This window comes from Zosterops lateralis (genome assembly GCF_965231275.1).
Source record: "Zosterops lateralis genome assembly, chromosome: 5".
NCBI lineage: Eukaryota > Metazoa > Chordata > Aves > Passeriformes > Zosteropidae > Zosterops > Zosterops lateralis.
Genome location: NC_139766.1, coordinates 2,900,024 through 2,922,790, shown reverse-complemented (window position 1 = coordinate 2,922,790; position 22,767 = coordinate 2,900,024). Strand labels below are relative to the sequence as shown.

The following is a 22,767-nucleotide window of genomic DNA, read 5'->3' as shown; positions in this document are numbered from 1 at the left end:
CTGTGAGGTCACCACAGCACTGGGGAAGAGAGAAGGATTCCTCCTAGGAAGTTTCCAGCTCTGCTCTGAGCACTGGCCTGAGGAAATCAAATAGCAAAATGATAAGGAACATTATCAAATATCACCTAGAGGTTTGGACTGTGGCTTCTCAGGAAGATCAGGCATCTCACAGACACTAACAAAGCAGAGTTTTTGCCTCCTGGGAAGATGGAAGAAGAGCACCTGCCAGCCCAGAACCCTTTACACAACTCCCAGCAGCAGTGAAATCCTGATTCCTCCTCAGGCTTGAGCAGCTGGTAAAAAACCCTCATCATTAAACCCCACTTCCAGGAGCTGGTTAGTCTGGAAAATGCAGAAAATCACTCAGACTTCCTGCAATAGTTGGGATTGGAAGGGACCTCTGGAGATCACCCAGTCCAATCCCCTTGGAGCAGCTGACACAGGAATGTGTCCAGGTGGGTTTGGAATGTCTCCAGAGAGGGAGATTCCATGACTTCCCTGGGCAGCTGCTCCAGTGCTCTGCCACCCTCAACAAAAATAAGTTCTTCATCATGTTGAGGTGGAATTTCTTGTGTTTTAGTTCGTGGCAATTAGTCCTTGTCCTGTTGCTGGGCACCACTGGAAAGAGTCTGGCACCATCCTGGAGATATTTATATGGATTGGTGAGATCTCCTCTCACTCTTCTCTTCTCCAGACTAAACAAGCCCAGCTCCCAGTTCCTCCTCTCCTCAGACTTCCAGTAATCCCAACCTGAAGACACAAGGCATGGCAGACAGGGGAAAAAAAGAGAGCCAAGCTTCCTACCTGATGGGGATCATCCCAATCATGATGAGAGGGAAGATCATCTTCATGTAAGGCAGGGGTGACATTCCAAACCCACAGAGGATGAGGAGCTGCAGGACCTGCAGGCCTGTGAAGTAGTGGATCTTCCTCTGGGGAACTCTGCGGATGTAATGGGTCGGAGGATAAGCAGTCTGGGAAGAGAAGAACCACACGTTAGACATGCCTGGACACGTGTTAGAACACACCTGGACTGGTGACAGCACAATGGGGCTTTGGGACACCAGGATTTGAGGGGAAGTACAAGCACTGCACCAACATCAGGGTCCTTAAAAGGCTCAGCAGCTGAACACGGGATTTGTAGGGTTAATTCCAGTGCCTGAAACCACAGCATTGGCAGCAAGACCCAGAGGGTGACTGAGCAACTGGGAGCCTGGAGAGAAGACAGGACACCCCTCAGGGCCAGGATTGCCTCTGGGGACATCTGGAGTGAATGTTGAACGTCTTGGAAAGTGCAGTAATGAGATTCCCTGAGGAGGACTGGGATTGTCAGGGCTCCACAGCCTGCGAGGGTGTGCTGGAGGAAGGAGAGCAGATGCATCCAGGTGTTGTTCCTGTGCATGTTTTCTCCACCTGACATCCAGCTCCTCATTATTTTAGAGCCTTCCAAGGCTCCAGGCTTGCCCCTGGTGCTCCCATCTCTTGGCTGAACCCCGTTAGGAGGAGACCAGGAGGTGAGGGAAGTGTGGGAAGAGGCTGTGCTCAGGCTGCAGGGATTTTCTCAGCTCCTCTAAGCCACCCATTTTTGAGAAATAGGGGGGGGAAAAAATGACATTAATAGGCTAAATATGGTGGTTTCTTTTGACAGTTCCTTGCTCATGTCTGAGCACAGGCTTTGACTCACTGTCTATACATCAATGAAGAGGATGAGCGACTGTCTGCTGGCAGCAGCACAGCCTCAGTGGCTTTCAGATTGTGCCACAACCCATTAAAAGGTTTCCACAGAAGGGAGTTTTTCATATTTGAGAATGCTTTTTAATTTTCCACGCCAAAGCCTGGAAAATTCCACACATAATTCCTACTGAAACCAGAATTAATAAGTCACATAGATCAGTAGCTGTTCAACCCTCATTCAAAAATTGACATGACAAATGTAATCTTTACCTGAATTTCAGAGGTTTAACCTCTAGGATGTAATATTGGAGATCAAGACAGATTAGCAGAGATGCCAAATGTTTGGCTTATTAAGCCCTTGACCCTCGTTATGTAAGAGAAGGTGAGCTGGAGATTGCTCCAGGTACCACCTACACTGCCAAACAACACCTTTTTAGCACCTGTAACAGAGACAGATTTAAAAAAAACATCTCCCAGGTTTGTTTCCAGCCCACATCACAGAGGTTTCAATAACACAAATAATTTCATTTCGAATTTAAAATCCCATCTTGAGGTATTTCACACAAAATGAGACTGTAAAACAGCACAAAAAAAAAAATTACCTGCCTGAAGCTTTGTTGGAGAAACCAAAGGTCATAATTTCCTGACGCTGTGCTTTTTGTATTTTATATTATTACTTTTTAAAATGCATGTACTCTGCAGATGATGTGACAGCACAAGGGAGTTTAAAACTCAAAAAAAAAAAAACCCTCATAAAAAAAATCCCACACTGAGAAAGCAACACTTTGACCAGTTATGTGCTGGGGCTGCAAACACAACTGCAGGTACCTGCTCCTTGAGCAGCAGAGCCACCCTCTCAAAGAGCTGGTTCCCATCGATGGAGGTCAGGGCGATGTAGAGGAAGAGGCCAAACAGGACCGGCTTTGGGATCCACTGCAGAGGGAAGGGCAGGAGCAGCAGCGACAGCCCCACCAGGAAATGTGCCAGCAGACTCGTCAGCCGCGTCTCCTTCACGCTCACGATCCTGGAAGCAGGAAAAAGAGGGGGTTAAGAGCTGGGATGACACCCCAAGATCCATAAGTGTTTATCCTGCTCCGTTGGAGGAGCAGGGAAAGGGAACGTGCCACTGGGGGAAAAGGGAAACTCATCCCCACTGCAATGAAATCAGCACTTCTGGCCTCGTGCTGACATTGAGGAGGCAGAGCCTGGCTGGAGCCAGGCCAGGCACTTAATCCACAGCTCAAACAGAGCAGCTGGAGAAGTGCCAAATTCTCCTTCTGTAAAGCTCTACAGATCCTATCCTGAACTAAACTGCCCTCAAAACTGATTCTGTTTAGCACAATGCAGGAGAAAAAAAAAAAAAAAACAAACCAGCCAAGAATCCTCTTTCTCGACAGTAATCCTTCCCTTGCTTTACCCTGGACTGGCTTCTGTCCCAAAGAAAACTCATTGGCTTCTCCAGGAACTACGGAACGTCTTGGGGAAAAAAAAAAAAAACAAAACAACAAATAAAACAACAAACAGAAAGTCAGCGTTCTCCTGACAGCGAGTCAGCATTTCTGATGGATATGAGGATCTCCCTGTTTACACGGAAGGGAATGCTGAGAGCACCACACAGGGATTCAATCCTGCTGTGGGCAATTGCCTATTACCATGCAAAACATGTCATTAATTAATGCAAATTTTCCAGAGCTGACAGGCCACAAATTGAGCTTTTTTTTGAGGGGAAGACTGACAGGAAAGCAGGCAGCAGCTTCAGCAGCCTACTTGAGGGAAGCCTGCTGGGTTTTCTTTGCACTTCAGCTAAAACCTGTGAGCATCTCCTCCCAGTGTGTAAAAACATCACCAGAAACAATGGGAGGAAAAGAAAACCCGCATCTGTCAAGACTACTTACAGAGAGAGAAAAAGAGGATTCCTAACTTTTTTTTTTTTTTTTTTTTTTAGAAGGTAAGTCCATCAATTCAGTGGATAAACCAGTGAATAAATCTCCCTATTATGCGGGAAAAATTTTGTCAATAGGGTGTTTTGGTATCATTTAGTGACCTTGCATGAGACCCCTCAAATTGTGAATTAACCCTGTACACAAATTTCTCTGAGGATTAACACCAAAGATCTATCAAAACACACTTCCCTCCTTTGCACATGCACTGCTGGGACTTCATAATCCCTTCTGCCCTAAAGAAGATTGAACTATTGCAATATTAAGTTGGAGAGTTTTGCTTAGAAGCAAGGTCAGGCTGAACTTCAAATCTGTTTATACCTTCAAGGAACAAAATGAAGCTGAGGGGATGAAGAAGCCTTGCACACCTGTTTTTGGAGAGGGAGGAAAAGGGTGACAGCCCAAAGCTGCTCTGAGGATTTGGACAACAAGGCAGAATTAACACCATCATGAGAACTAAGGAACTACAGGTACCACAAAGAGCACACAAAGTCCTGAGAATTCTCCCGTGAGTAGTGGGGCAGGATCATCCAGGATTACCAGGCCAGGATGCACAGAGATGTTAACCTCTAAGTAACCTTCCAACAGGTTTAAACCACAGCTTTTCTCCTTCCAAAAGGAATTTGTTGGATCCTCTTGCAAGGCTCCTACACTCAAGGGGTCCTTGCCAGTGCCTAGAGAAGCTGAGGGAGAGCTCCACTCGTGCCAGCTCTGGTGGAACTGGGACATCACCTAAATGGACAGAGTTTGGAATCGTTCCCACTGCCTCCAGGTCTGGATCACCACAGAAATCCTGGAGATGAACACAGCCAAGCAGCTTAAAGAGCAACTGGGAATGTTGTGCCAGAGCAATTCCAGAGTCTGGCTGCTCCAGAGCTGCCAGAACCACGATGAGCCTCCGTGGTGGCTCAGAGAAGCAGCAGTTTAGGGATGCACTGATTTAACCTCATCCAGGTACAGCAAGCACAGGGTCAGCCCCAGAGGAAGAATTTCTGCTGTTTCAGACAGAGATCTCCCCTCCTGCTGGGGAGGCTCCTGCCCTGCAAGCACACCCAAGGCTGCAAGAGAAGTCATGCAAATTGGAAGAGCTCAGGAACAAAACGAGCCACAACATTTCAAACAGATGCAAAGCTGCAAGTGCAAGCTCAGAGTGGCAGCCCTTTGGGAAGAGATTTCTGAAGTTCATGGAATTTTCTGCAGCCATCTCTTAGGGATAGAGCAAACACACAGCACTGTGCTTGATCACAGACAAGATGTACTGCAATTGCTGCCAGCTCCTGCTAATGCCACTTAATAGTTTGGAATATTTTATCAGAATGTAGCTAAAATTGCTCATAATTGGCCAAACATGATCTTTTTAAAACTGATGTTCTCAGCTTTAGATTAGTCCTTCTGCTAATTCTAGCACCTCGTTTCCAGAGGAAGAACATCCCAGTCACATTAAGTCAACAGAGGAATCCTTGATTTCCATGTGTTCAGATTCTGGTTTGGCCCTTGAGGAAACAGCTCCAGAAAGTCTGTGCTGTGATGGAAATAAAGTAATTAATGGAGATTAAAGAGCATAATCCAGGCTCATTTCCCCAAAATCCTCTAAATATGGCTAGCATGGGATTAGCCATTGCTGAACTTCTCCAAGTAAGCAACAAGAGCCTGTTTGCAGATTGCCACAGGAAACTTAAATCATTTCTCTACAGGGGAGAAGAAAATTTTGCTTTCACTGTGACAGATCTTTATCCTTGTTTATATCATCATCCTGTGGGAGCTTTGATTTGAGTGCAGGGGAAGGAGCCTGCCAAGGGAGACAGAGCTGATTTTCTAATTGAGCTTCATTTCTTTTTCAGCAGAGCTGGCTAAGAGGGAAAAAAAAAAAAAAAAAGAAAAAAAGAAAAAAGATGACTACATTGCTTGGAGCCTCCTGCTCTAGCCCCAGTGCTTTACAGAGAACAAAAAGCTTTGGTCTCAAAGGGAGTTCAAAGCACTAGGAAATCCTCATTCCCATTTTCACTCCCAATATCCAGCTCCCAGCAACAATTTTCCTCCAGCAGAGCAGGGCTGTGCCATGAGGGAACACACTCAGGGGGATGAGGGCAGCCCTCAGCCCTTCCAGGATAATCACTGGAGCTGTGTTTAGCTCAGACAGAGGCCAAAAAAGCTTCTCAGGTGGTTTTTTTGGGGGGCAGCTGGGTGAAGGAGGAGAGGACAAGTGCAGGAATTAGTCCTTAGTTCAGGCAGGGGAATTGCCTTTGTCAAGGCAAAGCCAGAATACAGAATCATGACAGTGGAAAAACAGGAAAAAGAGGAACTTGGATATTAAAAGTGACAAGAGGAGACACAGGAGAGAGGTTTGGTACATGAGTTTCAAAGTGTAAGTTCTGCACCTCTCAAAGAAACAGAGAGTGGAGGTATCCCAGAGCACATCATGGACACGAGGAGCAAGGGCATGGATTAAAACCCTACAGAATTCATATTTCAAAGTTGATTTTTTATTTAAATAGGGTTCAGCATTTATTCAAGAGAGATAGTTGGGGAAACAACCAATAGCAACACATCCTAATGGGAATACAAACCCAAGGGATCGATCTCCCAGGAAAAGATCTGTAGAAGAGTCACAGGTAGCAGCAGAACTCAGCAATTTTCAGCTCTGGAAGGTGAAATTTGTCCATCCCTGACCCAAAAAATCAGCTGTGCCTGGCTGGGCTGGGCCATTTGGCACCAAAACAAACATGAAGGCAAGACTGAAATTAAGAGACCCACTCCATCCCCCAAAGTCAATGATCACTTAGCCTCACTTTTGATAAGTGGCAACTGAGAAAATGGAAACTAAGGCAGGATAATTAAAACTAATGGTATGTGAGTGGAAATTACCACTCTTGTGGTAAAAGCACTCAACTGTAACAGACTGAGATCAAACGGGCCAGATCTGCTCCAGAGCAGAGATTGTTCCATGAGAAAAAGGTTTTTAATTTGTTTTTAACAGGTCTGTGATAAGAATGTGTTGCTCAACTCAGAGCAGCAGAAGAGTTGGTCATAAATAGAAACCCATGACCCAGCCACGGCTTCACACTTGTTTTTGTTTAAAACCCAGAGAATTTAAGCATCTCTTTCCCAAAATGTGGTGGGAGATCTTATGGGAGCTCTGAAATAATGGTGCATTTTTCCTCCCCTTCGTAATAACCACCAGACAGGTTTCAGGCAGTGAATCAGCTTTGGATTCTTTCTGGGGAAAGCATCTGGAGACATCCAGCCAAATCATCTCCTCAGCTTCCCACAAGGCTGAAACTAAAAATGGCCTTGGCTGACTTTTCTAGAGGAGAATTTACAGTGGAGTGGGTGGGATCCCTGTGGGACGTGCCACCAGCCCAGAGCAGGAATTTGAGTGCTTGAGTGAAGGGGATGAAGCCAAATCAAAGCTCACTGGGTCCATCTTCCCATCACCTACACAACCAGAATACAACAGCCAACACCCCACCCACCATTCCCAAAGGACTGGGAAGCCACAAAGGAATCTGAAGATATCTACTTACGTCTCATAGATGTGTCCACTCTCCACCCTCTCCTCCACGTAGGCCAGGGCCCGGACGTGCATGGGGGAATGCGGGAAAGCCGCGTGGATCCAGGGCAGCCCGAACACCGACAGCCCCGTGTTGATCAGCGCCACCAGCAGCAGGTCCCAGTGATAGGCCGTGCCCTTCACCAGCCTGGAAGGAGGGGTTGGGGGATACAGGTTAACACACCTGGCCACAGTGTTGTAAGCCATGTGCAAATGTATTGGTCTCTGAAGGTCCAGCCCTTGCAGGTTGGTCTAAAATAATTTTAGCCAGGCTGCTCTTCAGAGGTGTTTTGTAAGAAGGAGAGGTTGGGTGATACAGGTTAACACCTGGCCAGAGTTGCTCTTCAGAGGTGTTTTGTAAAGGAAAAGGTTTAATAAATGAAAAATAACAAGCCACACACAGGTGTCCAAAGAAACCTCTGACACCCTGCAAGAAACACTCCAAAAAGCTCCTTTATTTCCTTTGTGCTCCTTCCTAAATAATTAATGTTTTAGGAGGGACAATTTGGCTTTGAAGAATGGTTACAAGGTCTAACAGGCTCTTCTCTCTCGGCACTGAGACAATCACTGGCAGAAGGGTATGGAAAGTTCTAGGTAAAGGTCCTAAAATGTCTAAAGGTAAACTGAAACTCTTTTCTTATACAGAGATGCCTACCTGGGGGTGGGGGATGCTTTACTACAGTTGGGGACAGCAGTTACACCTGGTGCAAACCCTACAGGCTGCCCTTCTTCAACATTCAAGTGCTCTCTCACACACACACAGATTTCACACCTCTGGATTTACCATATGCACAGCAGAGCACTACTACTAAAGGTAGTGAAATGTGATGGTTTGCTCCCAAAGCTGTTGTCATCTGGGAAGAACAACTCTGAGCAGAAAAGCTCGGAGCCCACTAAAGTAACAACCCATGAAAATCTCATCAGCGTTTTTCTCCTACATTTATTGCAGAGTCTACACAAAATCCATGTGTGTGTTTGCTTGCAGAGTCCACACAGGGAGTGGATAAAATCCTGAGCATTTGCTGTCAAGGAACTGCCACTGAAGTTTATTGTTTGTAACTCTGATCTCCCTCCTTCTCCACGAGCAGAACACGTGCTCGGTGTGCTGCAGTAATCCCCTAATTATGTAATTGCTACTGCATGATAAGAAAATGGGACACGAATTCATTAAACTTCAGCTCCTCCTTGGTAGTCACAGAATCATGGAATGGATCACAGAATGGTTTGGGCTGGAAGGAATCTTAAAGATCATCCAGTTCTAAGTCTGGGACACTTTTCACTATCCCAGGTTGCTCCAAACCCCTGTCCATGGACACTTCCAGGGATGGGACAGCCAGAGCTTCTCTGGGTAACACATTCCAAAATGTTGATAGCCGATCAAGGAGATTTGCTCCTAAATTCATCAAATGCTGCAGAGCATTTATTTTTTAGGGGATAGGGAATCTGACAACCTTCACTGAGGAATCTGAGCACACCCACTTTGCCAATGCAGAAAGCAGCACCAAGACTGAACTCGTATCTACTTTAACCTTGCCATTTTTTTGCAAGGTCTGCCCCTTTCCTGAATATTCCCATCTCGTACCAACTGCTGAGATATTATGAGTAAAGTTTAGAAAAAAGGCTGGGGAAGGATTCAGCTCTCAGACTTTAAACCCTCACTCAAAGGTCCAAGGCTGTATCTTTGCCACTGGAGCACTTGACATCCTCACACAATGCGAGGAATCAGCTGAATTCTCTCTGGGCACCACCAGCTGGAAAAGGGAGCATCATTTAGATGAGCCAATACCACCCAAACAAGCTCCACTGAACATCTCAGCACAGACTTGGAGCCATCCAAGATACTCCTGGACACGAGGCACATGGAGCTGGTAGAGCTGACCCAGCACACGAAGATCAAAGCCATTGTTTGGGCAGCAGAAATCTTGGGTGGGGCTCAGTTTTGGGACAAAAGCCTGGTCCCACTGGGAGTGTCCCCTTCCAGTGACTGAGGAGGCTGCGGGGTGAGTGGGTCAGGTAGGTGTCTACCCTGCAATGCCTCTGGAAGGTGCTGGCAGGAAGGGTGGGATTGCAAACGTGTTTCCTGCATTGGCTCAAGCTTTGGAAATGCAGCCCCTGCTCACGTGCTGCTTTCTCTGAGCAAAGGCACCTTCAGCACCCTCAGGGTCATTGTTTGTTGTCCTCCCCATTCTTTTCAGAAGGCTTTAAGGACATCAACCTGTTGGAATGAACCCAGAGGAGGCCACCAAGATTACCAGAGGGATGGAGCACCTCTGCTGTGAGGAAAGGCTGAGAGAATTGGGATTGTTCAGCCTGGAGATGAAAAGCCTTCAGGGTGACCTAACTTCAGCCTTCCAGGACCTAAAGGGAGCTACAAAAACGATGGGGAGAGACTTTACAAGGACCTGGAGTGACAGGACAAGGGGGAATGGACTCAAACGGACACAGAGTAGGTTTAGATGAGATATTAGAAAATAATTCTTCCCTGTGAGGGTGGGGACGCTCTGGCACAGGGTGCTCAGAAAAGCTGTGGCTGCCCCTGGATCCCTGGAAGTGTCCAAGGCCAGGTTGAATGGGGCTTGGAGTAAAATGGGATAGAGGGAGTTGTCTGTGATGGTGTCAAGTCCTAGTTTTTACATCTCTAAAAATCCCTGCCCTGTTCTTACATCTTTAAAAATCCCTGCCCCAACAACTGTCCAGCATCAGCTCGGCCTTGCACCCAGGCACTGTGAAAAACTCCAAAGAACATTTTACATTCCTTAAAGACATTCTAGTGGAAAATACCAAAAGTTTAGATGAAATTCATATTAGCCAATAGATGACCCACTTACATACAGATTTATGCAACACTTAAAGGGATATAATAGAGATAAGAGCTGGTCAAAGGAAACTTAAATTAGTGTAGCTGAATTTGAGCTTGTCTCCTCTCTCCTAATACTGTGTCACTCCAGCTACAACATGGAGAATGCTAATGGATATTATGCAAGGAGAGAACCCTCCCACGCATCACATTAGCAAAAAATCCTCAGAGACGTGGTAGTTTCCTTGGAAAAAAGTCATACACATTCATTCTTGACATCCCATCTGATTGCAGTTGGCACAAAAACATCAGAGGGAATATTTAAATAGTGCAACATCTCAAGTTTGCACATAAGTGAGACCTATCAGACATTGGACATATTGTTTTATTGCACTTCCACCTCTTTTTCAGTTGGAATTTACCAGCTCCAAAACACTCCTGATGCTCAGCTGCAGCAAGTTGTGCTACAACATTTATGTAGGTCACTGACTTCTCATTTTCAACAAATTCTCTGTACTGCAAGAGCAGTGCAAGTGTCCACATGTGTCAGACACTCCCTAAATATTTTGAGGTGCATCCAAAGACCTAAAACCACTGACAAAATATCCACTTCACTACGCCACCTCTTGGCTCTCAAAACTCTTCATGAAAAACGCCTTGAGAGTTTTAGGGGACTCAACAATGGCGTTGAGCAGAGAGTAAAGAAGCAATAGGTTGAGGTGATGATCTGGTTGAGGATTTGTGGTTTTGGGTCTCTGCCACAACACCGAGCTTTGGGGATGGTGAGGAGTTCAGCAGCAGAGCTACCTCCACCTGTGACAACAGGAATTCTTAAAAATACATCCTGAATACATTTTCTGATGCTCAGAGAAGCTTTGGGCAAAGCAGTGGTGGTGACAGACTCTTCCACAAGAGGGAAAAGCAGCACCAAAGGCGTTACCTGTTCTCTGGGGCGTTGGTGAGGGACGCGACGATGTTCTGCTCGATGAAGAAGAGCATGGAGAGGAGAAATCCCAGTCCCATGGCGCTCATCACCGACCCTATGGACAGGGACTGCACAGGGGCCAGCACAAACAAGCTGTCAGAGGCGTTGTAGTTGAATTTGGACACTGCAAAGAGGAGAAGGTGGATGTTAGGAGGCACCTTCTTGTCCAGCCATCAATGTTTTACCCGTATCACAGTGTTGGGAATCAAGCAGGAAAGCAGGCGTGATGCTCTGGCATGTGGGAGCCTGGAGGCCATGGAAGATGGGTCCATCTGGCTGGTTTGGTTTATTTTTTTCCTCCATCCACTTAGGATTTGGCTGCCATCCTGATGGGACAGACCACTGCTAGTCCTAGCGAGGCATTACGGATATTGGAGCAAAACAAAAGAGGGAAATTTGCTTTTCACAGATGCAAGGTGTTTTCAGATGAGGAAGCCTTATTTCTAACCAGCACCATAATGCTCAGCTCATCAACCCATAGAGGCATTTGAAAACTTCCGCATCCCCAACAAGCTGTGCAAGGCATTTTAGTATAAAATCTAAATCAAAACTCTGCTGCCATTGGAAGCAATCCATGGCTAGGGATAAATCACACATGGCCACGCATCATTTTGCAATCCAACTGGATGGAATGGCCATCACAGTAAAAAAAAAAGCCATTTCTTTTTTGTTTCCATACATTTCCTCACATCACCCACTCACGTCACTGCAGGACAATGCAATTCCTGTCCCCATTATCACTTCCTGATATGGAAAAGTTGATCTATCTGGCCAATGAATGGTGTCTCATTTTTAGATTTCCTTGTGTAACTTAGAGCTGCCCAGATGCTCTGCACCATTTCACCTAAATTAGGAAAACAAACTGGAGACAAAGAGGACAAACTGGGATGACCAACTCCATGTTGATATGACTGGCAACAACCCTTCCTGCCTGCTGATTATTCTGCCCTTTGTTCTTTGCCAGAAATTGTTCATCTCCCTTGCTGTCACACACACCTCAAACTCATTGAAAAGACACATCTGGATAATTTTTCTTGCCCCAGCCTCATTTAATCAGGGTTTTGAATGACATAAATCTAATGGTGAGGAAATCGGAACTCTTGGTGGGAGGTACACAGAGGACTTGTGAAATTATATAGAAGAACTTTATTTTTTAGCAAAACTTTTCAAGGATTTCACTTCTCTCTTTCACAAACCCCACTATTTTAGAGACCAAAACCAGAACTTACTTTCAATTTCCTTGAAGATATAGGAACCCACAACAGAGAAGGTCAGGACTGAAATGGGTAAGGCACAGTCGGACAGAATTTCGCGTACCCTCGCGTGCAAATATGGGCTGCAAGAGAGAAAAAAAATTCCCATCAACACCCCACTGTCAGGACAATCACTCAATCCAGACAACATTTAATGCTTTAGAAGTGAAAATTCAGTCCCATCTTGCAATTCTGAAGAGATACTTTGAGTGACAAATTAGTCTTTCACTCAGCCCTAAATCTTCTGGATCCTACAGCCTTTGAAGGCTGATGAATGCAGAAGCAAAGCACAAAGAAACAAGAAAATAAGATGCAAGCTAGTAAAAAAAAAAGGCCTTCAAGCACCAATTTGTATCTCATTTCCACTTTAATTTAATTGCTTCCTGCATTTCAAATGAAGAGTTTTAAGAGCAACAGGAGCAAACCCCAAATTACAGCCAGTGTTTGACTCCCAAGAGCACCCTGAAGGTGCATTCCCAGTAGACCTTCCTGCACCATCAGGAATTTTCGCCCAGCAAAATGGTTCAATTCCTCTTTGGAGGCAGATATAGGGACCCCAACAGGAATTGGGAACCCAAACATTTTTTTGAAAGTCATTTGTGAGGCCAAACTGAAGACAGGCATCATCCACTGAGCGAACATTTTGCTCTGCTGCGAATATTTTTCAGGTGGCCCTGCCAAGTTCATCTCCGCCTCTGGCTTCCACCTGACTTTCCTGGGTTGCAGAATTAAGATCTAAGCTGTTAACGACCCCCTCAGAGAGAACAATCAGCAGCCTGAGCTCTAAACAACTCACCTTTTCTTGAACTGGTAGAGCGTGTGGCCGAGCCAGAGGGTTCCCAACATCAACATGAGGCTGAGCACGGCGGTCTCACGCCCGTAGTGCCCGTCATGAGTGCAAGTCTGGTTTTCACTCACTGAGGAGTTCATCAAGAAGGTGGTGTTGATGCCAAGGCCTGGGATACCATCAGCCTGTGATTTTCCACCTCCTGTGTGGTCGTGGTGGTAATATTTCTTAAAAACTGCACAAACAACCAACAGGCAAGCGTTAGGAGAGGAGTGTGACAATCAAAGCAAGTAAAATCAAGTGGGTTTTCTTGCTTGATCGTGAAGTATTAACGCTATGCTTCACCAGCTCTGCCTCCCAAGCCTGCAGAAAGAAATCAGAGCTGTTGCTCTTAGCAAGCCAGCGCTTCGCAAATTGATTTTTTCACTTATTTTAACAGGTAATAGTTAAATTAATCTAAAAAGAAACACTGTAAAGACTTGCAGTGCTAATTATGTGGGTTTGTTCCCAACACTGGAAGCACTGCTCTTAGATATACATATAAATATTTCTATCTAGACACCTGCTTTCAGCAGCCTGGTGAACAAATTCCATTAGGATTCTCTGGAAACACTGAGAGCAGCCAGACTGCACAGATCCTTAAGTGGATTACACAGTGTACAGTAATTACTTTTCTTCTAAGGCTAGTCCAGATTTTAGAGATAAGTGTGGATGACATGCAAAACCTGGCAGAACATTTAAATTTACAATGCAAATTAGAGTTACAGGGCACCTGAAGTAAGCCTGAACACCCAGTAAAGCCCCTGGAACTGTCCATAAATGTTTTAGATCAGCTCAAAGGCATTTATATAAGGAATGAAGAGCTGTAAAGACCCTCTTGCTCTTGAGCATTTACTGTGTTCCCACTTCTACGTCACTGGCTGGCTCCAAGTGTATAAATATGGTTTTGGGATCATTTAACCTCTTTGGGGAAGAACAGCCTGAAGGAGCAAGTGAAACAAGAAGATGGGAATTGGCCTTTGCAGCCTCAGAGTTCCCACAATATCTGCTCAAATGGCAACATGCAGTATCCACACTTCCCTGTACCCATGGGAAATACAGGAGCATGGAAATCACCACACCAGAGCTTTGCAGATCCTTTCTTCATTTTAGTCAAAACAACCCTTCAAACTCTGCATAGAGAACTTCAGGGCAAGACCATCTTCTCTAGGCAAAAACACAACCACCTGAAGCTTAGGCTAAAATGCACCTGCTAACAATTCCCTCAGCCTCAAATAATAATCCAGGTTCTGAAAGCCCCAAATATTTCAGCTTTCCATCTGCAGCGGCCACAGGGAAAGCAGGGAAGACAAATTAATTGTGAATATTTGAAAAGAAACTTTGAATGCTCTTGTGCAGCACAACCAATATTTGCAACCACCTTGAGTCTGGCTGAAGCCCAGGTTGTGTTACTGCTGGTTTGGAGCTCACCCCAGTGTAAAATGCCCCGAGTTCAGCCAAGAAGCCATTTGAAATGCAGTAATGATCTTTCTTGTACCATCTTCAGAAGGATTTAAAGGTGCTTTAAAAGGAGTCTGGGCATTCCACAAGTGGATGAGGTCAGTGTGGCACGCAGGCCAGAAGAGACAAGATTGTCACATCCAGTACATCTGTACATAAATTTAAACATCACAGAAGGTTTACAGCTCAAAATTTAACCTCTCAAACTGCACCAAGAGCAATCAGGAGTGAGGAGATCACCTTAAAGCTCCAGAAAGGTTCCCTCAGTGAGGAGCAATCCCACCCTGACCTCGCTCAGCACTGCGCGTTCCCCATCGCGTGTTACAGAAGAGGCTCTGCTCTCCTTTATTTCTTCCTTCCGTGCTCCAGCTGCCTCAGCCCCAGCAGGACACACACACACCTGCTCTGCAAACAGGTAAAACTGGGGCCCAGGGCACTGCCATGACCCACAGCCTGGCACAGAATGGGTCGTTAGAAGATTTGCACTTTCCGGCTCTCAAAGCCAAAGGACGCTTTTGTCCTGACAAAAATGATTCTGGCAGCATTTCCTGGGAATTCACAGCTGGTCAGGGAGAAATCCCTGCTCAGCCTAAGAGTTACTGAGTCCTAGAGACACATCTGAGTGTCAAAGAAACCAGCAGCACAAACAACCCAGGAACTACAGAGAATGTATTTGCATTCCTCTGGATTAAGATTTGGACTGGAATGAGTAACAAACAAGTGAGTTTGTGAGTTTGTTTTGGGTCTTGTAGATTTTCTCAAGCTCCCACAGATGGCTATATTGCAATACTATATTTAGAGCTGGGATATATTGCAATAATATATTTGGGGCTGATCTTTGGTGCCCTGTGCTCAGCTTGACTACATCGCTCCACGCTCCATCTCTCAGGCTGCAATTCAATTTATATGCACCAACCCAGGCAGGATTGCCTCAGTCCCTCCTGGATAGAGGAAAAAACAACCTTGCTTCCCTCTTGTATTTTAATTAAAGCAACAAGAACACACCAAGATAGAGAGTGGATGCCTTCATCCTATACCACCTTGCTGGGAAGGATTTGATTCCTGAACATTTCTAGTTTGTTTTCACACCAGAGCTCAGCCAACCTCACGGCCAACATCCAGAGAGAGCAGCAGAGCCAGGAGTGCCCTGGCTGAAGCCGAGCCCTTCTCCAGCCTCCAGCAACACGAGCTGGCTTTGTTTTCCTCTGCCTGCTCACCACCATTTCCTGCCCAGTGCAGATGTCAAGATCAAACAAACACGGCCTCGGTGGCCGGGCCAGGCAGAGAAAACAAAGTGTCACCGGGACCGCGTGAATGCTCAGGGCTTTGGTTCCTCTGCAGGGCAGGGCCCTCCCCCTCCTTTCCTACTTGTGTACCTTGCAAAAATTCATGGCTATGAACAGACTGGGAAAACATCTGGGAAGAGGTGGCATTTTGCCCTGGCATTCAGTTGGACAAGGCACTACCAGGACATTTTTAAACAGCATGGGGAAAACACCAGCTTTCACTTCCTACTGAGCTGCTCAACAAAAATTTTGAGTGGAAGGAGGAGGTGGCAGCAGCAAACCATCACCTCCTCGAAAACAGGAAGGGAAAACCAAAGATGAGCCTGCAGCCACAGGTTGCACTGGTGCCATGTTTTTAAATATGGGCTCTAAGAGAGTTAAGGATGAGGTCTGTGCCTGCCAGCACCGGTGCCCTCCTGTGCCTGGAAACAGCTTTGGTCCCACCTGTGGATGCCCTGAACACTCCCAGGTGCAGATGAAGCCAATATGAGCTGGGAAAGGAGTGTTGGTGTGACTTTATTACCATCATTCCTACCAATTCATCCCTTCACGAGTACAAAGAGAATTCAGCTGGTTCTCTGATCACACATAAAAACACAGAATGTGTTGGGTAGGAAGAGACCTTTAAGATGATCTTGTTCCATGGCAGGGACACCTTGCACTATCCCAGCTTGCTCCAAGCCCTGTCCAACTGTTGCAGACAAGTAAAAGAAGCTATAAAAGAAAAATCTCATAAAACATAGATTAGGCCCTCCTACTTTAGTTAAGTGCAGATAACTTGCAAGTTCTCATACAAAACAATCTTGGGCATGAAAAGCTCGTTAGCACAACAATCTGTTCTCAGTGAGAAAAATAAGTGCACCAACATAAACATTAGATCTGTTCCATGAGAACCCACAAAGGAAAAATGTAAACAACCTGAACCTTAACACGTACACACAAATCACCTTCTGACCAATAAATAAAGTAGTAAGAAAACTACCAACCAAGAGTTGTTGCACGCAAGGTCTCTGGAAACTGTGTAAAATGAGTTATGTGAATAAAGAATTAGCTTTTCCTGCATGAAGAAAATGGAGTCTTGGTTAAGTTATTTCAACATCCAACCTGACCTTGGACACTGCCAGGGATCCAGGGGCAGCCACAGCTGCTCTGCGCACTCTGTGCCACTGCCTCATCACCCTCACAGGGCAGAATTTCTCCCTAATATCCAGTCTAAATCTGTTTTATATCAGTAAGGTCACTGCTCCTTGGCTTACAGGACTTTCTTCTGTTCCCACTGCAATATTCTGAGGATATTTTGCATATTCCTGGAAGTCTGGCAGACAAAACCAGTGGATGCTTCTGCACTTCTAACCTGTACCCCACACCTCTGCTATGGGAGACCAGCTCTGGGCTACAGAAACTTTGTGGATATTTGTTAATTTTTACAGAGTAGCTGAATGTTCTGTTGAGGACCACCTGGAGACTGTCCCATGGCTCCAGAACAGGGCACTGACAGCACACACTCAGCAAAGCTCACAGACTCAACAACTATCCCAGAAAAACTTCACCCTCACCAAGCTCTAAACAAGATATTTAAAAAATGCAGGTGTTGTGCAGAGGAAAAAAAACAACCCTCTGATTGCACAATCAAAGCACACAAGGCAAATTAAGGATTCCCAGTGAAGCGAGAAAGTATCTCACTTCAAATTGCTCTGCAGTGTCAAATCTCTTGGAAAGCACTCCCTTGCAAGCCTGAGTGTCTTAAAAACAAGGAGTGTGCTTGGGTGTATCCTGAAGGATTTTAAAGGATAGCCCAAACTTTGGGATGTTGGACAACAGGTTATAAAAATCAAGGAATGGGGCATTGTCCAACTCCTCACCGGGATGAACAGAAATGCTGCCACTCACAAGGTATTTCTGCTACTGTGATTCACCTGCTCAAACACCTCCTGCCAATCCCTGTGGGGAGGGAGAGAAGTGTCAGAGGAATCTATTAAACCCCAAGGCCCTCCATGGAGACTTAGAATTGAACCCAGGGATGGGAAAACCAAGTGGCTGGAAAGGGCAGAGGAGCTTTAGGAACTGCAGTCCTTGTACTGCCATTGAAGAAGGGTCTCAGAGCTCAGGGAAAACCAGAAAATCTCAACTCATCTTTCTACTCCCCTCCACAGAGTCTGAATAATGCGTCAAAGAATAAGGACTCCACACACAGCCTTTAAATTGGACTCTTTTTTTTGCCAGGACCATTCAAAAGCAAATTGGAATCAGGAGAAGGCTCTCACATCAATAACAACAAGTTTTCTCCATCTGGTGAAAGTTTAGAAACCGATTCTTGTCTCAACCAACTGAAATTAGAGCTGCTAAAAATTCTGCACACCCAGGTAAACTGATGACAAAGGGCTGCTTCCATCTCACACACACTGATTTTCTTTTATTCCCTGAAGGCTTTGAATGAACACAGAACAAGCAAACATCACATATTTTTTGCAGCCTTGTGCTTGGCTTTGACAAGGCAGCAAAGCAGAGATCTGCTCTGAAAAACACTGCTGCAAGACTTACCTTTATAAATGCCTTTGATGGCATCAAGCACAAATGTGATGGATATAAAAAGTGCAATTATTTCTTCTGTTGACCTGTGGAAAAAAGCCCAGGAATTAATAGAGCTGCATTCAACTCTGTTCAAAGAAAAAAAATCAGCATATTCATCAATTTACATGAAAATATACCAGTTTGAGTTAAGCTCCAACTTAGAAACAAAACCCAGTAAATCAGAGAACTTCTTTCAAGCTGGAACAATAAACCAAAATGATACTTTGCTCATCTCACAAAATACATTTTGCAGCAAGTTCGTAATTAAGGAGCTTGTAGAACGTGTAATTTTTCCATTTGAAGAATAATCAGATCAAAATGTGACTTCTTGAAAATAGCTACCTTTTAAAGAGCTTCATCAGGAGGCTGAAATTAAAGAGGGAGTAGATCACAAGGAAAAAGCTGTTCCAGAGTCCAATCCAGGCATAGAAAGCACTGAAATCCAAGTTGTAGTCGTCACAGATTCCTCGGATGACTGCAAAAGTGAAGCATTCATGTGTCACCATCAACTCCTGTCACTGCCACCCAGTGATTCCCATCTGCTCCAGGCCAGAAAGAACCAATTTCAAGACTTCACCCTAATGCATTTATTATGGATGCCATGAAATCCATATTCCTGCACTTCCAGAGGGACACTGGATCAACACCAACTCTTCTAACACAAACTCTTCTCCCCTTCCATCACGAGAAATGGGGAGAGAAATCTGGAAAAATATTCCCCCTTACACTGCTGAAAGCATTTTTCCTAGGGATTGAGGCTGCAAAAGCAGCTGGAATTTGCTCTTGCTGACATTTTGGGATGCTGTTGAGCAAGGGGTCTCTTTGCTCTTTCCAGTTGATCACAGCCCATCCTCTGATTATCCCCACAGATACTGAGCTTGCTCCTTTGGTTGATCTCTGGTTCATTGAGATCAGCTTGCAGTAACTGGAAAGCTGCTGATCACACTTTAAAACATCAATTAAGAAAATCCCCAAACTCAACAAACCCAAAAAGCTTTGCCTCAAGCTGGTTAAATGCAGCCACATGAGAAAACTATTATTGAAACAGATTTCCTCACTGAAGCTGAAGAAATGCTTATTTTCATGAAGTTTTTTCTCTCCAAAATGATTTCTTTAGAAAAACAATTTGAACTAAACCAGGAGTTGGTCTTGATGATCCCTGTGGGTCCTTTCCAACTTAGGATATTCTGATGGTGATGGTGATGGAAAGGGGAGGAACTTGATTCAGTTTTTGCAGAATCCCAGAACATCCTGATACGGAAGGGATCCCCCAGGATCATCAACCCAACTCCTGGCACCACAAAGGCCACCCCAATAATCCCGTGACATGCCTGAGAGCCTTGTCCAAGCATTCCTTGACTTTGTGACCTGAAACTTCCCAGGGGAGCTGTTCCCATGCCCCTGGCAGGAGAACTTTTCCCTGCCAGCAGCCATTAAATACCGATTTATCACACAAACACAACTGGCGCTATACAAAGCTCTCACCCAAAAAGTTCCAACCCCTCAATCCCCTGGTGCAGACCTGTGGCAGACTCACCATTGATGTAGATGGCCAAGGGAGCTGTGGTCAGCAGCACAACCAGGGGCTGCCCCGAGAAGAGGGAGTAGAGCAGCCCTCCAATGCACTGCCCGAAAATCGTCTTCCGCACGTCTGGAATTGGGATGGATGGAAACAAAAACAGGGATTTGGGTCAGTCCCCTCCTCATCCAGGAGCATTCACACGGCAGAGAAATCAAGTACTGATGAGCAGAAGAAATGTTGAAAGAGGGCAGAGGTAACACACTCATAAATCAAAAAAATGAGCCTTTATTTGTACTCATAATTTAGGCTTCCAGATGATCAGCTAATTGGTGGGCTCTGGGATTTTTTTTCTGTGTATTGTTTTATTTTATATATCCATTTTAAATATATTTATTTAACACCTATTAAGACATAACCAGTGCTTGTTTGAACTGTGACTGCAGCATGAACTGTTTCTACAATTGGTATAAAGGATGATGTTTAGCTCTGTCCCAGGGATTTCAATACTGGCAACCAAATCCAGGTCAAAAGCACAGGAGCTTTTACCATGAAAAATGGAGAAATAATTACATTAAGTCAGCATAATTCAAAAATACAGCAGCATACATCTGTGCCAGTCCAAGTCAGATGATAACACCCAAAGCAGTGATCAATTTTTCTGGTTTTCTACAAAAGTCATGAACATAACTAGGAAAACATCCTTCAGTCATGGTTTTGGGTTTGTCTTCCCCCTGTAAATAAAAACTACCAGAACTTTCTGTGACCAGAATGGCATTTTGAACACAGGGAATCAAATGCACAAAACTGATCAATTTAAGAAGCACAAAACTGATGAACTCACCAATAGCTCCTCGTGTGTTTTCATCATTGAGGGATCCAAAGGCAATGGATGGAAGGAGGCAGGCAAAGTACAGAAAGATCATGGTCGTGATGTATTTTCCTATAGCTTTGTTGTTCCCAATAATCCCTGAGACAAACCACAACAAAAATCGTGTTGCTAAAGCACTGAAAACCTTCTCACATCAGCAATAAGCACCATTAGTTCATCTTGAGAAGCAAAAATTCAGTCCACACTTTAAACATGTAACCAAACTGTTAATATTTGATTCTGCACAACCCACATTCTCCTGTTTGCTGGGACCAGAAGTAGCACCAGAATTGCCACCAGATATTTTTCCTTTCATCAAAACAGGAAATACAAGAAGCTTTTTGCTCAGTTTTGCCAGTCCCCAAAGCTCGGAAGAGGATCAAGGCAGAAACTGCAAATTTAGGGTTCATAAACCCCCTCCCCCTGCCTTTTTAACACCAACTCTTCAGGCATTCTGGACTGTGTCCCTAATGAGCTTCATGCAGATCTTTTGTCTTCCCTACTCTTGGGCAGGAAAACATGAAGCACTTCATTTTCCCCTAGACAGAAATCTAAGGCTGTAGGAATCAATAATATACTACCCTGAGCCAAAAAAACGGCAGCAGGACACAAAAACAAACAGCCCCAGAGGTCAGGAATGGCTACACTGAGATTTGCTTTAACAGGCCCTGCTGAAAGAACAGCCTCTCTCTTTTCCATCCACTCACACCTCTCATCTCCATCGGAAAAAAACACACCAGGCCAAAACACAAAGCAGCCAGAAAGAGAATTAAAGTGTCAGAATATGAATTTAAGAGCCTCTGAAGTAGCTTCCCTTCCTCTTCCTGTTTTCAGGCTGATGTTGATATGAGCTCACTGGGGATGCACAGGAGAAAGGATGAGATGACAGCAGCTGATATTGCTCCAGGAGAACACAAGTTTTTCCACAGAGCAGAGAGGATGCACTTGGAGAAAGTTCTCCTCAACCTCCAGCTTGACTGTGCCACCATCCTGGATGTTGCTCTTCCTCTGAGACAGCTGGAAGAGCTTGGAGCTTCCCAATTTCACTTTCTGGAAGGCTCCAGAGCAGAGAATTCCCACACAGGAATCTGCCATGAGCTCCCAAATGCTCACCCTAAGCTTTTGCAGCATTGCAAAAGAGAGGTAAAATCCAATGAGCTGGATCAGATAAAGGAGGGCTTGGCTTTAGAGGTTATTGGTGCCACACTGAAAATCTTTTATCACCCAAATGAAAAGAACAAAAATCTCTCAATGGCCTTGGGATCTTATCTAAAATCTGCTCTCTGCACCATTTGCAGGGCAGAGATAAGCATGGGATGAGGATGTAAAAACCCAAAAATCAAAGGTGATGTGTAATGAACAGGCAGCCACATGAATAAAGGACACCTTGTGAGGAACCTGCTTGCAGGCAGGAGAGGAACAGACACAAACAGCACTTCTGATGCTCAGCATCCTCAAACTCCGGGCTAAAACCTGACAAGAGACACCTCAAGCATGCAAATATGAGCTTGACCTTTCGGGAGTCATCAGACCAGCTGTTCCCAGGCAAATTCCTTTCCATTTATTGGGAAGACCCAGAAACCACAGGTCACATTCCTGACCACTCCTGGCAACCCAAAGGGCCTGGAATTTAATTCTCACAGACCAAGACTTTCCGTGATCCTGAGACCAACAGCTGCAGGCTCCTACCTCACACTCCAAACTGCCCGAGAACTTCAGAGAAAAGGAAGGAAGACAAGACAAATAGGACTGAGGGGTGGTTCCATGAGTAGACACGGTCACACCCTGGTTCAGAGGATTCTCTGTCACCACAAAATGCTGCTTTTTGGACAAGGGAGTCATTCCAATCTGAAAGGTCAGGGGCAACAATGCCTGGAAGCTTTGAAATCATTTTTGAAAGGAAAACCAGGTCCAGAGAAGCAAGTAATATATTTTTTTAAAAGGTTCAGGTAGTTAAACCATAGTATGAGAAAGCAGAAGGAAGAAACCTTGAAGAGCATCACAAAAGCTCATTTTCAGTTTCAGTTCTGACAA

The 22,767-nt window shown here is 45.0% G+C and overlaps 1 protein-coding gene across 6 annotated transcripts in view; it reads right to left on the bottom strand.

The window, feature by feature from the left end:
- SLC4A11 (solute carrier family 4 member 11) overlaps window positions 1-22,767 on the bottom strand; it is a 96,120-nt gene that overhangs the window by 5,655 nt on the left and 67,698 nt on the right. For all 6 annotated transcript variants that reach the window (XM_083861614.1, XM_083861613.1, XM_083861616.1 and 3 more), the window contains 10 exons: window positions 20,707-20,832; window positions 19,881-19,994; window positions 18,686-18,818; window positions 18,314-18,387; window positions 12,996-13,221; window positions 12,176-12,282; window positions 10,902-11,070; window positions 7,139-7,312; window positions 2,503-2,698; window positions 805-974 (listed from right to left, as the gene is read on the bottom strand). In XM_083861614.1, coding sequence (XP_083717740.1) covers window positions 805-974; window positions 2,503-2,698; window positions 7,139-7,312; window positions 10,902-11,070; window positions 12,176-12,282; window positions 12,996-13,221; window positions 18,314-18,387; window positions 18,686-18,818; window positions 19,881-19,994; window positions 20,707-20,832 — 1,489 coding nt within the window. The remainder of the gene's footprint in view (window positions 1-804; window positions 975-2,502; window positions 2,699-7,138; window positions 7,313-10,901; window positions 11,071-12,175; window positions 12,283-12,995; window positions 13,222-18,313; window positions 18,388-18,685; window positions 18,819-19,880; window positions 19,995-20,706; window positions 20,833-22,767) is intronic.